General features: G+C 43.4%; 1 protein-coding gene across 8 annotated transcripts in view; it reads right to left on the reverse strand.

The window, feature by feature from the left end:
* The window catches only part of TRIM9 (tripartite motif containing 9), a 108,064-nt gene continuing 95,137 nt past the window's right edge, over positions 1 to 12,927 (reverse strand). For 2 of the 8 annotated variants that reach the window (XM_013056127.2, XM_045069363.1), the window contains exons 8-13: positions 10,698 to 10,886; positions 8,094 to 8,135; positions 7,656 to 7,679; positions 6,492 to 6,795; positions 4,100 to 4,262; positions 1 to 2,364 (exon numbers count right to left, since the gene is read on the reverse strand). In XM_013056127.2, the coding sequence (XP_012911581.1) occupies positions 2,215 to 2,364; positions 4,100 to 4,262; positions 6,492 to 6,795; positions 7,656 to 7,679; positions 8,094 to 8,135; positions 10,698 to 10,886 (872 nt within the window). In that variant the 3' untranslated portion in view covers positions 1 to 2,214. Of the gene's footprint in view, positions 4,263 to 6,491; positions 6,796 to 7,655; positions 7,680 to 8,093; positions 8,136 to 10,697; positions 10,887 to 12,927 lie in introns of all 8 variants that reach the window. The other 6 variants (XM_045069379.1, XM_013056117.2, XM_045069384.1 and 3 more) reach the window with 4 other exon arrangements.

The raw sequence follows: 12,927 nt of genomic DNA on the forward strand, positions 1-12,927 counted from the left end.
ATGTTCTCTCATAAAAATCTTTTATTGGCACACCAGAAATATCCATTTTTCTAGTACAATAGCTGTATGCATCTACAATGGTAATTCTGTGTAAACTAGGTGTTACAAGTCACTAGAAATCTACTCAGCAGGATGAATTTAATAAAGAACAAGAGGAACTATGAGTCTACAGCGGCCCAGCCATCGAGTCTCATTGGAGAGTAAATCAAATATCAAACTAGTGTTGTCCTGCAACAGAGTTTTTCTGTAGCCAAGAAACCAAGATGGACGTATACAGGATAGCACCCATCCAATAAATTAGGTACATGTAACCAGAGAAACACTGTAACTGATAGAGATGAGCTAAATAAAGCACAAAAGGAAATAACTAGCTATTTACATATCTTACTTTATGCCAAAACTTTAGTTTGTTAGCTTTCCCATCCTACCACTTCTCTTTTATCTGTTATTCTTGTTTTTTCATGCGGAATTTCTTGGCTCACTGGCAAATATTTAGACAACTAATCAGAACCTCTTTCCATGTTCTACGTTTTCTAAAACTGCATGTCAAACGAAAGAATCAGAAGGGTAACCGTGTAAGTCTGTCTCTATAGAGAAGTAATAAGAATTATCATTCTGCTATCAGTCAGAGCAATGACATACAATTTCATTTTCTTCCACACATTACTGGAACTACTCCAGAAAGTTAGGTTGTGAATGGCAGCAGAGTGGATGGATTTGTCATTTGTAACAGGCACAGATATACATGGAGACACGTGAGTTTATCCTGAGAATGGGGATGCCATGGACTGCAAATTAAGATCCCCCATTACTGAAAATGGGTTCTCTCTCTGGTCGCTGTTTTTTTTTTTTTTCACATTCATTTTAAGGCTTAGTGTCATTGCAGCATTAACAAATAAGAATGCTGACATCATTTCTGCCATAATTATGATGAATGGCAGCAGGTACCATAATTAAAATAATGTAGCAGAAAAGGCATTGAGTTGGTATGTTTCTGGTGCCATGGCCAGAATGGGTAGATTTTTAGCATCATTCCTGGGAAACTGAGAGATCTTGCCAATGAGCCTCATTGCTCCTTATTTCCTTTCTAGTACTTGTAAAAGAATTTGTAATTGTCATATTTTTGGTTTGCTCTCCTATGAGAATTTAAGCTCCAGAAGGGCAGTAACCACACCTGTGTGTTCACCACTGTGTCTCCATTGTCTAGAACAGTGCCTAGGCCATAGTAGGTTCTCAGTTAAAAACTTGTATTAAATAAATGAACCAAATCATAAACCCCCTGGTCTGCCCCAGTCTAGAGACTTCCTAGTTTGATTCAATGACCAGGGTTTCTGGCCTCTCCCAGAAACCCAGCTATCTTAAGGATCCTGAGGGCTGTGAACCTTTGTGTAGCCATATGGCTATTATTTTTGTGCTTCAATGGATAGTCAGACTTCTCAATGCTGCATTCACTCTGCCCACCTCTCGAAGTTTAGCTATGCAGGGCTAGCACTGCACGAGAGGTAACAGCAAGAACCTTCTAGGAGGCAAACTGCAAACTCCAAATTCAACGCATTCTTCCCCACCCCTCTCTACAACCTCTTTGTCAGAAAGCTTAAGAAAAAGGTTATCAGGGGAATATTCTCTTGGCAGTAACAGTTCAGTAAGTCACCAAGAACATGATCAGAAAAGAAACAAAATATAACTCACCTACATTTAAAAAATTATGTGAAATAAGAGCAAAACCTGGGATTGGAAACTAAGTGACATGGTGGGCAGCCTAGGTCCTTCGTTGGTTAGAGTTGCGGGAGGCGGAAGTGAACACAGGCATCAGAGCCGGAGAGAGGTCAGAAAGGTAGGGGCGGAGCGGAGCTGTGGGGTGTGAACGCGTGGGGACCAGCTTTTCTCTCCTCCTCCCCCTCTGCTTCCAGCTCTCCAGCATCCCATCAGGTGCTGTCGCTCTCCCAGGCGGAGGTAAGGACGGAGGGTAGGACCGGCAGCTGGCGCCTCCAACGGCCCATCCTTAGGCTATTGATGCTCTGCTGGAGTAGAAGTCAGGGACTGGGAGCCCGGTGTGAAGCGTGACCTGGGGGACGAGACTGTGAGTCCTGGAAGCACCGCGGGAACCCTCCCTGCATCAGCCCCTCCCCGGGGCACAGCGGCTGTGTTCCTAGTTCAATGGGGGGCCTGTTCCCTTTCTTTAACGTCTATTCGAGTAGATGTTAAAGAAGAATTCTAGTAGAATTCTGCCTGCGCTAAGAGCCTGGCCACGATTGGGGGTTCCCAAATCTTGGAGACACTTGATAATGTGGTTATTATCCACCTGCCTCTTTTAAGGATCCTGGGAAGGCTGTGTTCCTTCTGACTGAAGACACAGGCATTGATCTGCAGGTAGCAAAAGCCTGTTGGTGAGGGCGCAGTGAAAAGGCCGAATCCACGGATAGAGAACCGGTGAGTGGAGAACCCTTCTCTTATCACGTGTCCACTAGTAACTCCGATTAGGATGAGCCTTTCGTTTGGGGAACGTATAGGTGATTCCCAGGTCTAAGAAACAGGGGCAGGGGTACAGTTTCCCTGGATCCCGAGCAGCCTCGCATCTTGATGGACAGCGGCATGGACGAGGCCAGAAGCATCTTGGGCTCTACTGTTCTCCTTCCCCATCTCGTCCCTGTCTCCCGAGCCCCAGAGTCTTTCTCTAAAGATACTCAGAACACCCTGGAAAACACTGAAAACCACTGAGTAAAACATCCGTTGGAAGGGGAAACAGCTGCAGTGTGTGGAAATCTTTGAAGGAGGTTTTTCTAAGACTCACGTCTAGGGCAATTTATGGTTTCCTTTCTTCCAATGTAGAGGCTGAACTCTGAGAGATTAGATTTCAGCCTCCCAGAATACCCCATCTAGTCGCAGGAAGAGAGAAGGGCAAAGGTCACTGGGTTGCAATCACTTTTACTGCACACACTGATAAACAACAATCCTTTTCTTTTCTTTTTTAAGCTCCCAAGACTATGGTTTTGAACAGAGCAAAAATCACCTGGAGGGTTTTGATTCCCACGACCTAGCCATCTTACAGCAGCTGATAATGAGAGCTCCAGCTGAGAGGGGAAGGAAAAGCCCAGCCTAGCAACCGGGCACCCCATGACTCTGATCTTCACCCCAGCCCTGGCCCCTTGGCCCTGCCTTGCTCCCACGAGGCCCCTCATGCCTCAGAAACTTTGTGCCGGCTGTTCCCTCTGCCTGGGAAGCTCCACACAGCTCACTCCCTCCAGGGCACAGCTCATGTGGGGGCTGTGGTAAGGCCCACCCCACAGTGAGCACGCTGGCTGAGATGGCAGCTGCCCTCTCCTCCCTACCACCCCCAAGCCCCTCGCCCTGCCCTTGGCCTCACCTCCCTTGCACTTACTGTCTTCTAGCTCATATATCATTAACATGGTCATTGTGCTTATTATTTATTCTATTACCCATAACTCAAATGTGAGCTCTACGAGGGCAAGATTTTTGTTTTGTTCTCACTGATAAACAACAATACTTCTAGTAATTGCAGTGCCTGACATATTAAAGGCACTCAGTAGTTATTTGTTGAATGCATATATGAGAAGAACCTGTTGGCCATTTGCAGTAAATCATAAGTAAGTAACCCGAAGGCAGGGACTGTTTTCTAATCCCCGTGGCACCTAACGGAGCAGAGGAACAGTGCAGAGAAGATGCTCAGGATTTCTGATAATGGTGCTAATACTTCCGTCTCATACCTTCACCTCTTGGGCACTCATGGAGCTTTGCATAAGTCATTCCATCTGTTTTCAAACCAGCTGGTTCAAGAGTTTCTTTCCTACTAGGGATGAAACTAGGCCTCAGGGCCAGTCAAGAGCAAACCGTGAACTGAGTTCCAATCGCCCACTTGCTGTGAATTAGACTGTGTCCAAGCTTAACGAAGGGGCTGATGCTGATCTGGAATCATCTCTGTTGTCAACGTTGATCCCTTTCCCCTCTCCTTTCCTCCGGGTCTCGGTCTGGGCCTTACACGGTTGGCTTCCCTCTCTCAGGGGCTAACGTACCACCCGCGGGCAGCCTTTGAAGCAGAGCGGGCAGAAGCTGCTGGGAGGCGCGGGGGCACGGCGCTTACCTGCACGTTCCTGTTCAGGCTGACCGCCGGGAAGAACAGGCCTTCCACGTTCTCGAAGGCTATGGGACCCTGCTGTTCGTCGTTGATAAAAAAGGTCAAGGTTTTCCTGTTCAAGTCGAGGAGGACCCCAATTGTGGCCCCCTTGGTGATCCCTCCCTCCGTTCTGGAGGAAAAGAAAACAACTGGGTTTCACTTGTCATCATTCTAGAAGCTCCCCTCTTTGTACTAACTATACAAATCCTTTTGTACTAACCAGTATTTCTCAACCTGTTTAAAAATGTTGTTCCCCACACCCCAGGAGTGTTTTTAAATATTTTTTTTCCCTTGTCACCTTCCTCACACATCGTTTTAATACCAGAGATACATTGGGTATTTGTTTATGTGTTGTGTGTATATCTGTGCTTTGTAAACAAAAAGTAAGATTTTTTGCTTAACTCCCTCCTCCCCCCCCACACCAAGTTTCTCTCCCTTGGGGGAGATAGCGCCCCCTGCAGAGAATATAGTTTGAACAATGCTGCTCTCGGGTAGCTGAGAGTGAACTCATTCCCAGAGGGCCTCTACCTCTGAGCCTCCTCAGCAGAAAACAAATCCATCAAGTCTAAGAGAAAAAGCCGGCTTTGGGCTATCAGAGCTCCTCTGCAGCGATGTCGTGCACTTGGCACAAATGGTGTGAATTAAACATCAATTCCAAAATGCCTTAATTTGAAAGTCAAAATAAAGAAGCACTTAAGCTGAATCGAAAGCATATGCATGAAAAATGGGATGTGGGGCCGTATGCTACCGATTTAACAGAAAAAACTCATTCCAGAAAGATGTTAGCTCTGGGCATGTTGAGTTTAAATTGAGAAGGCTCTCTAAAAAATGACAACATTGGAGAGGATTCTCCCCTGCAAAGTGAAACAATTATATTGTGGAAAATGGAGGAGTGGTTTTAAAGAACCTTCACTGAAATGTCATTTTAAAGCAAATTATGTCTAATGTTTCAACAGGTGTTTTCACAAAAGTCATCAACGTGGATGTCAGATTTGCCTTACACCCTGATCTTTGAGGTCTGCCAATACTGAACTTCATCCTCATCTCAGCAGAGCACAGAAACAGGTTAAGTGTTGTTCTTTCCCCCCAGCATGTACAATACAGACTGTACATAATCATCAAAGGACAGGTTTATAAATCGCATCTTGTTAATTCACAACTTCAACAATGAGAGCACAGTTTGCACGCAAGCAGACACGTTCAACTTTAAGAATGTATTTCTTTGCATAGTGTGACCCTTGTTTATTATTTACTCCTTTACTCCAACATAAAGAAGCTAGAAGGGAAAAGTAAGTGGGTACAGGGGGGAATGGTATGACTCGAGTGACTGAGGGCTCCCCCAAAAGTAAACCTCCAAAGATGCCCACTTATCAACACCCAGATGGATTTGATATTAGGCTGAATTGGTATGTGTGTTCACTGTAAGGGATTATAAGCAAACAACAGACACCCAGATGTATGTCTGGGTGTGTATAGAAAATGTCCAAGGGAATGGGAAGTGGAGGTCCTAGGAATCCTACTGACTAGAGAAGGAGCAGTGATGACCTTCCAGAAAAAACTGAGACAGTGGAGTCCACCAGGGTACTACTGCCAGACTTGCTTTCCTCTGCCTCTCCACTTACACAAACCAAATGATAAAGGAAGTCTAGGGAAAAAAATAGAGTTTGGGTTAAATGATAATTGCCTATATTTTGGTGTTAGAGGCAAACCTAAGGAGATGACTACATTCTCCTTCCCCAGAAAACTGGGCGTTCTGAATTTATAAGGTAATAGGAGAGTCCTACAAATTCTAAAGCTATCTAAACTGGTATCCGTAAGATTTAAGTTTAATGCATGGTTTCTATTCTGGGCAGTGGTATTGATAATAATCCTAACAAGAAGAACAATGGCTTCTGTTTTCCGCTGCCTCCGATGTGAGGCATTCTCACATATCTCATTTAATCTGGAGAACACTCCCATCTGGAAAAATATAATTAGCCTAATTGGACAGATTTGGAGACAAAGGTTCAGAAAAATTAAAAGGCTCTCCTGGTAAGTTGTAGGTCTGGATTTTAGGATCCTAGGATATTTTCCTGGAAGAGATATGCATGGGGAGTCTTAGTTACTAGCCATGGTGAAGGACCTAGGAAAGGGCTCATATCTCTGGCATTATGCAAACGTAAAATCAATCAATCCATCAATCCATCAATTAACCCCTGAGAAGGACTCAGGTAAGAGTAGTAGAACTCCTGCGTCACTTACTGGAGACCACCTGCCTGCCTGCCCGGATGTTGTTAATTTAATAGGACTCTGAACTTGGGCTCTCATTTTTTACCAGAAGCCAGCATGAAGAAGGCTCAGTCTGGGGGCTGCTGGGTACCTGTTGGTGTGCGAGTTGTTGTGCATGAACCAGCTCCGGTGATTGTCCACATACATTGCCCAAGCTTTGTCATCCTTCCCTAACATCACATCCTTCATCACATCCATGCGAGCCACGCCGAAGGCAGGGTCAGGGTGGTTGTCATAGCGATCCACGGTTAGCTCCCAGTAGTGGACGCCCTTGGAGAAGCCGGTCTTCCCCAGCACCACCCGGTCATCATAGCTGCTGCAGGTCACTGTCAGGTTGTCATTGGAGAAGATGATGTCAGCGTGTGCCGAGCCGGGGTCGAAAGCAAACCAGGCCACTGGGAACAAGAGAAGGGAGTGGGGTTACCGAGGCTGACCCAAAGAGCTCTGTGCAGTGCAACACGCCCCTGCACGGGGGAGGAGTGTCGTGTCCCGTTTTCATGCTGCCATGCAGGAAGGAGTGCCGAGGTGTCCGGGGCCACAGGGGGCTGTGAGTGAGCAGACAGGGGCCACATCCTGGGAGGTGGTACTCTCTGCACCCAGAAGCAGACGGAGGACACAAGACCGATTCAGCAGGGGTTACCTGACTCAGACTGCACTCCCAACCAGGTGATCCGGGAGTGAAGTGGCATCGATTTTGGAAGGTGCAAGTCCCTTCACCCGGTGACTGGGACAACAGTACACCGGAGACATAAAGGGAGAGGGTGCGCTAAGATGCCTGTGTTACCCTGAGGCGGGGAGGCTAGGATCTACAGTCCTAGATGGAGGAGGGATAAAACACACTGAGTGAAACCAGGAAATGTCCCTTCGGCAGAAGTGCTGACATCTAATCGTTTTTGAAAACGTCCTCAGCGCTAGTGGAAGCTCAAAGGCTGCAAAGCTATCGGCAACATGAAATAATTTTCATGAGTGTGACTTTGGACGTGAGACGGGTCGCTTCCTTCGTACCTTAAAAATAACAGTTTGTATGTTACTCCTAACACTAACATGTAAACTATTTTGCTGGAGCAGTAGGTATTTTGGACATTAGGTGAAGAGAGAATGACATCTTTGCACACATCGTTCTGACCCAAGTTCTAAATGCCGCCTACCAATAACACACTCCGGAGAGATGTCATTGCTGATTTATTGAACCTGTGAGCCATCTCACATGCACTTTGGTCTTTGCTATTTGTAACAGAATAAGGTTATTCCATACCTGCCAACAGCTTTTTAATGTCAACTGTTGTCATTCCAAGTGAAAGGCATGGGAGAGAGAAACAGGAAGCAAAATTGACATTGATAAGAAAACACGTCTCTTTTGATAGACTCATACCAAAAAAGGGCTTGATTTCAAACACTACAAACACTACAATTGTCAGTCTGACTTGTACCTTAACCCACATTAGCACTCATAAAGAGTGCTCTGCAGTGATGTATAAGAAAACTGTGGTGGGGGGATGCAATCCTCTTTTAGGTATAAGATTTAAAAATACACTTTTCTAAGTATAGGGGAGAGTGTTCTAATGGGGGATTTTCATGACAATCAGACAATTTTATTGACATACAATAAGCTGCCGCCATTTATTTGGTGGAGGAAATTGAGCATGCCAACCACACAAGTCAAAGATGACAATCACGATATAGGTGTACTTGCCTAACTGAGAGTAAGGTGCCGACTGAGGCTCAAAGTTGCATCCTATAAAGAGATACTACACATCAAAGCTATGAAGCAGCAACCAGGAGGATAAACAGTATTTGTACACACTTAAAAAACACCAGCTGAAATGAGTCACCAGAGGCCTGATTCATGAAAAACCAAAGCCCGTTTTATATTAGTTAACTTTGCTGGATATACAAAGGTTTTTCTCCTGCCCTTTCCCAAATGAAAAGTATATACCCCACCCCCCAATTTAATAAATCCTCTTTCAATTGATTCTAAACTAGGCAGCTTAAATTTTTCTCAGCCCCCCAAGCTCAATCTTTTCCACTAAAGTTTCTGTACTAAACAGAAGGCTTACTGTTTAGAAAGGGGAAATATTCAGGCCTGGAGGGAAGCAAAATAAATAAATAAAGAAGAAAAATGTGAGAAGTGAGGAGATATTACTGGATCTTGATAAAAACTCTGTTCTGTAACACTACTTCATGCACCTCTAACTCTGGTGGTAACTAGAAGGTGTTTGTTGTGACTTGAGCCTAAGTTAAATGATACACATATGTGGGACTGAACCTAGGATGTAACCTGTATGTTAATAAAACATCTGATAATTTTTAATAATGGCATGAACTAAATGTAGTGAAACAAATGACTTCATCTTCTTAGATCATTTTACTACATCGATTCTTCTCACCTAAGTGGGGGTGGATACTAGAATCACCCATGAAAATTTCCCAACCCTCCTTCCTCAAGATTTGGATCCCATGAGAAGCTGGATTGGGTGGAGGAAGAAGTGTGGTCTTAAAATATTCCAAGGGGTATGACCTCTAGTTTCAAGTGGTGTTGGAACTAAACTGGCAAATGTATTTTTGATGAGCACTCGGGTATCCCCTAGAGAAAATCATTTAATTTTTTTAACTCAGAAAGGTTTATACATAACTTCTAAAACAATTGAAGGATAATACACTGAATTAAAAGAATTTTAGAAGGAATTCAGCAACTTACTATTAAAAAAAAAAAAGGACTAATGATTGAGTCAAAAACAAAACTGTAAAATATGTCCTTACTTTTGGTTACTTTATTTTACTCTGGGATGAATTCACATACAAAAGAATCATTTCCTTCCAACCGATGGCTGAATTTTATGCCTAGCTTCTACCAATGATCACTTTAAAATTCCTATTCACAGGTTGGAGCATAGTGAGGACTGGAAAATAAGGAGTTTTAAAGCTGAATCTCATATCCCACTTCGGAAATGAATTTATAGAATCTGAACAAGGCTTTAAAAATTTTAAATGAATCATGCCTTCTGCAAGTCTTTTTCAAAACACGTGTTCCAAAATCTTGTTACACTATTGAAAACATACCACCATACATTTAAGAGTCAATGATACAACTAGAACAATGCTGTTAAACACAGCCATCTTGCATCCCCAGACCCACATTTCATTTTATTCTTGAGACAATATACATTACAAAGACTATAACAGTATTTTAGTACATTGGACACAAAGTGAAAAGAGTTCCATAACAAAGCATGTTTGAAAGCCAGTAGTGCACAGAAAAACAATAAGAAACATAAAAGCACAAAGAAAAATGTCATTTTAAAGAGAGCTTGAAGTCCCTGCATCCTTTTTGCACTGTCATGCTGTGGCCTTCTTCATTCCAGGATGTGGGATGAGCAAAAAGAATAAAATAAAAAACAAAAGAAACCTTTGGAAATGTGAAATGTGCATCACGTGTATTCACGATTACAATATAGTCCTGAAGAGATCAAATAGGTCTGCATCATAGATGTTTTAGGATTCTGTTGGCTAGACAGAGTCGATTGCGCAATAATGCATGTCTAGCTTCCCTGAAATCAATCTAAAGCCCTCTCCCAACCTGCTTGGCTGTGGGAAACTTGGGGGAAGCCAGCTTTGGCCATGACTTGGATCCCTGGGCATTAGGCCAGTTAAGGGTTTCTAATTTGGCTAGTGATGTTCCCTCCCCATTGCTAGGAAAAATCTGCCACGAGAGGGACTGTCCTACCAGCAAGCCCAGGCTTTTGCAGAAAATACTTTCATGTTCTGCTGTCTGCTTTGGCTGCTTTGTGGGATGCTGTCTGCTGTTGGTGTGTTTTTACTTTATTTTTCGATAAAGATCTCTTGAGTCTATGTTTAATCAGACCACTACGGGCTGGATGCACTGATCCAGTCTCCCAGACACAGCTGGTTTCCTGGATACAGCAGGGTTGCAACTCCCAGACTAAGGCCACAGCCTCCACTCAGCCAGCGCCTATGCCGTGCTATGTCACTGCATGTGATGACAGAGCAGGTCATCCATGGCGGTACCAGCTGGTGCAAAAAGAACAACTTCACTCGCCACTTTCCAATGCCATTATACATTGACCACAGCTAGATAGTTGGGCCTTACACCACACAAACAAGAACACCACACAGCTCCAGCATCCAAACCCTTCTCATACCAGAAGCAGGCCACAGACATAGAGATCAGCTCATTGCCCTCTCCATGCACATGAATGGCAAGAACAAAACAAGTATTTCGGAGATGCCATCGAGGCACAGAGAGATCAAGGGGAAAGGTCAGACGAGCTCGGCTCACCCGGTGCATTGAGAGACTGCAAAGAGGAATGCAAGCTCAGCTGGTGGGGTGAGGATCGGATATCAAAGTAGGATCTCCCGGGAAAGCTGGGTTGTAGATTAAGGGTGGAGGAGAAAGGACTCATTCTACGGAGCGGCAATCTTTCCGAAGGCACTGGAAAAGGGAGTGTCTGTTCTTCTGAATCGGTGTCTAGATGTAAGATCAATGCAAACTAGAGATCAGAAATCTGCTACCTGCCCAAGCACGGTTCCCCAAGACCTGCCTTAGCAAGGCATTTGCACAAAGCCTCATCCCTCCCACAGGTGCCACAAAGCATTAACAAAAACCAAAGTGGCTTGAGGCTGGGAGGGCATTCTCAGCAGGCCAGGACTCAAGACCAGAGTACACCTCAAACATCATAGACAGTTGCTCTCATTTCCCCCAATTTTTAGTGGTAGAGAAGGTAATTTAGAAGGTTTCCTTTTCACTCAGTTTTTTAGATTGAATTTAGAAACTTTAGGGTAGGTTTTACCCAGTGAGGACCAAGAGTGATACTTCAACCCCTTCGGCTACCTTGGAAGTTATTACCTGTATGACTTACAGCTTCTTAAAGAGTTTCTATTTAGGAGGTGATCATCTTTTTTTTTTTTTTTTTAACCAATTCTTTGCTTTTCATACTTTTCCCTTTTCTTTCTTATATACATTTTTCCATTTCTGAATGGACAAGATGGTTTTTCTATAACACACTCAACACTTGCTCTTTGGATAGGAGAGGAAGATGGGGCTGAAAACGGAATCAGGGAAGAAGCCTTACCTTTGTTTCTGAATTAGGATCAGACCCCAGGGATGCCACTTGAGCAGCTTTGGTTTTCTAATAATAGTCTGTGGGGCCATGATGAGGTGTGTGGGTGGCACAAATGTCTTTATTTTCAGATACTTGGGTCTGGCGTATACATCACTAAATGACTAAAATCACTCCTTTCTCTTTTGTCAAACAATAGGTGGTTCTAGGCAGTAGGGTGGTCTGGTCAGAGGTAGATGTTTCACCAGTCAGGACCTTCTTAGAACACAGTGTGACAATAATACTTTAAGAGAGATGGCGTGATGATAATATTCTATGTCCAAAACTAAAGAATTATCTTTTCACTGAAAAAAAAAATAATTCTGTCTTGGTGGCCAGAGGATATTCCTGGGAATATTTGTCTGGTTTGAGTCTGTCAGCATGCTTCTTCCTGTTAAACATATCCTTGACCTATCAAAATGCTATTGTGGGCATGTTCAAGCTACTGGAGTGTGTGTGTGTTACATGATCCTATTTGAAAAGCTCAGAACATGGCCACTGGCTAGTTTTAATTGAATACTGCTGAGAGTCAGCCCCATTTTAGTTTCTGCATTTACAATATTAAAGTTAACTCTTCAGGCTTTACTCTTATCCTTGGAGAATTTTTTTTTTTTAAAGAAAATTATACAAAGATCTCAGAGAAAAGGAACTGCTACTCATGGAGTTAAGGTGTGGTATTCCCAATAATAATATATTCAAAGTTTCTTCTACCTAAACTTCATATAATTTGGATGACATGACATATATGGCCATTTCTTTCTTCAAAAATAGTAAATCAGAATTGATTCCTATTATAATTCTCTCAAGGGGGAATTAATCTTTTAGTTTAATGGGGAATTTGAAATCCAGCAGAGCACCACAAACTGACGTGGGCTTCATTTAGGGAGAGGAGGCCATATTTATGTTAGTAAATGATTTTTAAATTATTTTTTATTTTATTTTATTTTTTAAAGATTTTATTTATTTATTTGACAGAGATCGTAAGGAGGCAGAGAGGCAGGCAGAGAGAGAGAGGAGGAAGCAGGCTCCCTGCTGAGCAAAGAGCCCAACTCGGGGCTTGATCCCAGGACCCTGGGACCATGACCTGAGCTGAAGGCAAAGGCTTTAACCCACTGAGCCACCCAGGCACCCCTAAAAGATTTTTTATTAACAAGAATTTGCTTGGAAGTGTATTTTTTTCCAGGTGGTAGCAATCAATTCATTATATTGAAAATAACTGTTGCTTTAAAAATGAAGGGAAAGGACGTACATAGTTTATTGAATTCTAGGGTTTATTGAACCTCCAAGTCATCATCTGAAAAGCAATGAAGAGATGTATACCGAATCCAGACCCTGGGGAGCATATCTGAGCCATCATGAAACATACTCACCTTTCCTACTCTGAGTACCGAGTTGGTAATGGCACCATTC

Source organism: Mustela putorius, unplaced genomic scaffold, assembly GCF_011764305.1.
Source record: "Mustela putorius furo isolate JIRA1106 unplaced genomic scaffold, ASM1176430v1.1 tig00000129_pilon_pilon_pilon, whole genome shotgun sequence".
Lineage (NCBI taxonomy): Eukaryota > Metazoa > Chordata > Mammalia > Carnivora > Mustelidae > Mustela > Mustela putorius.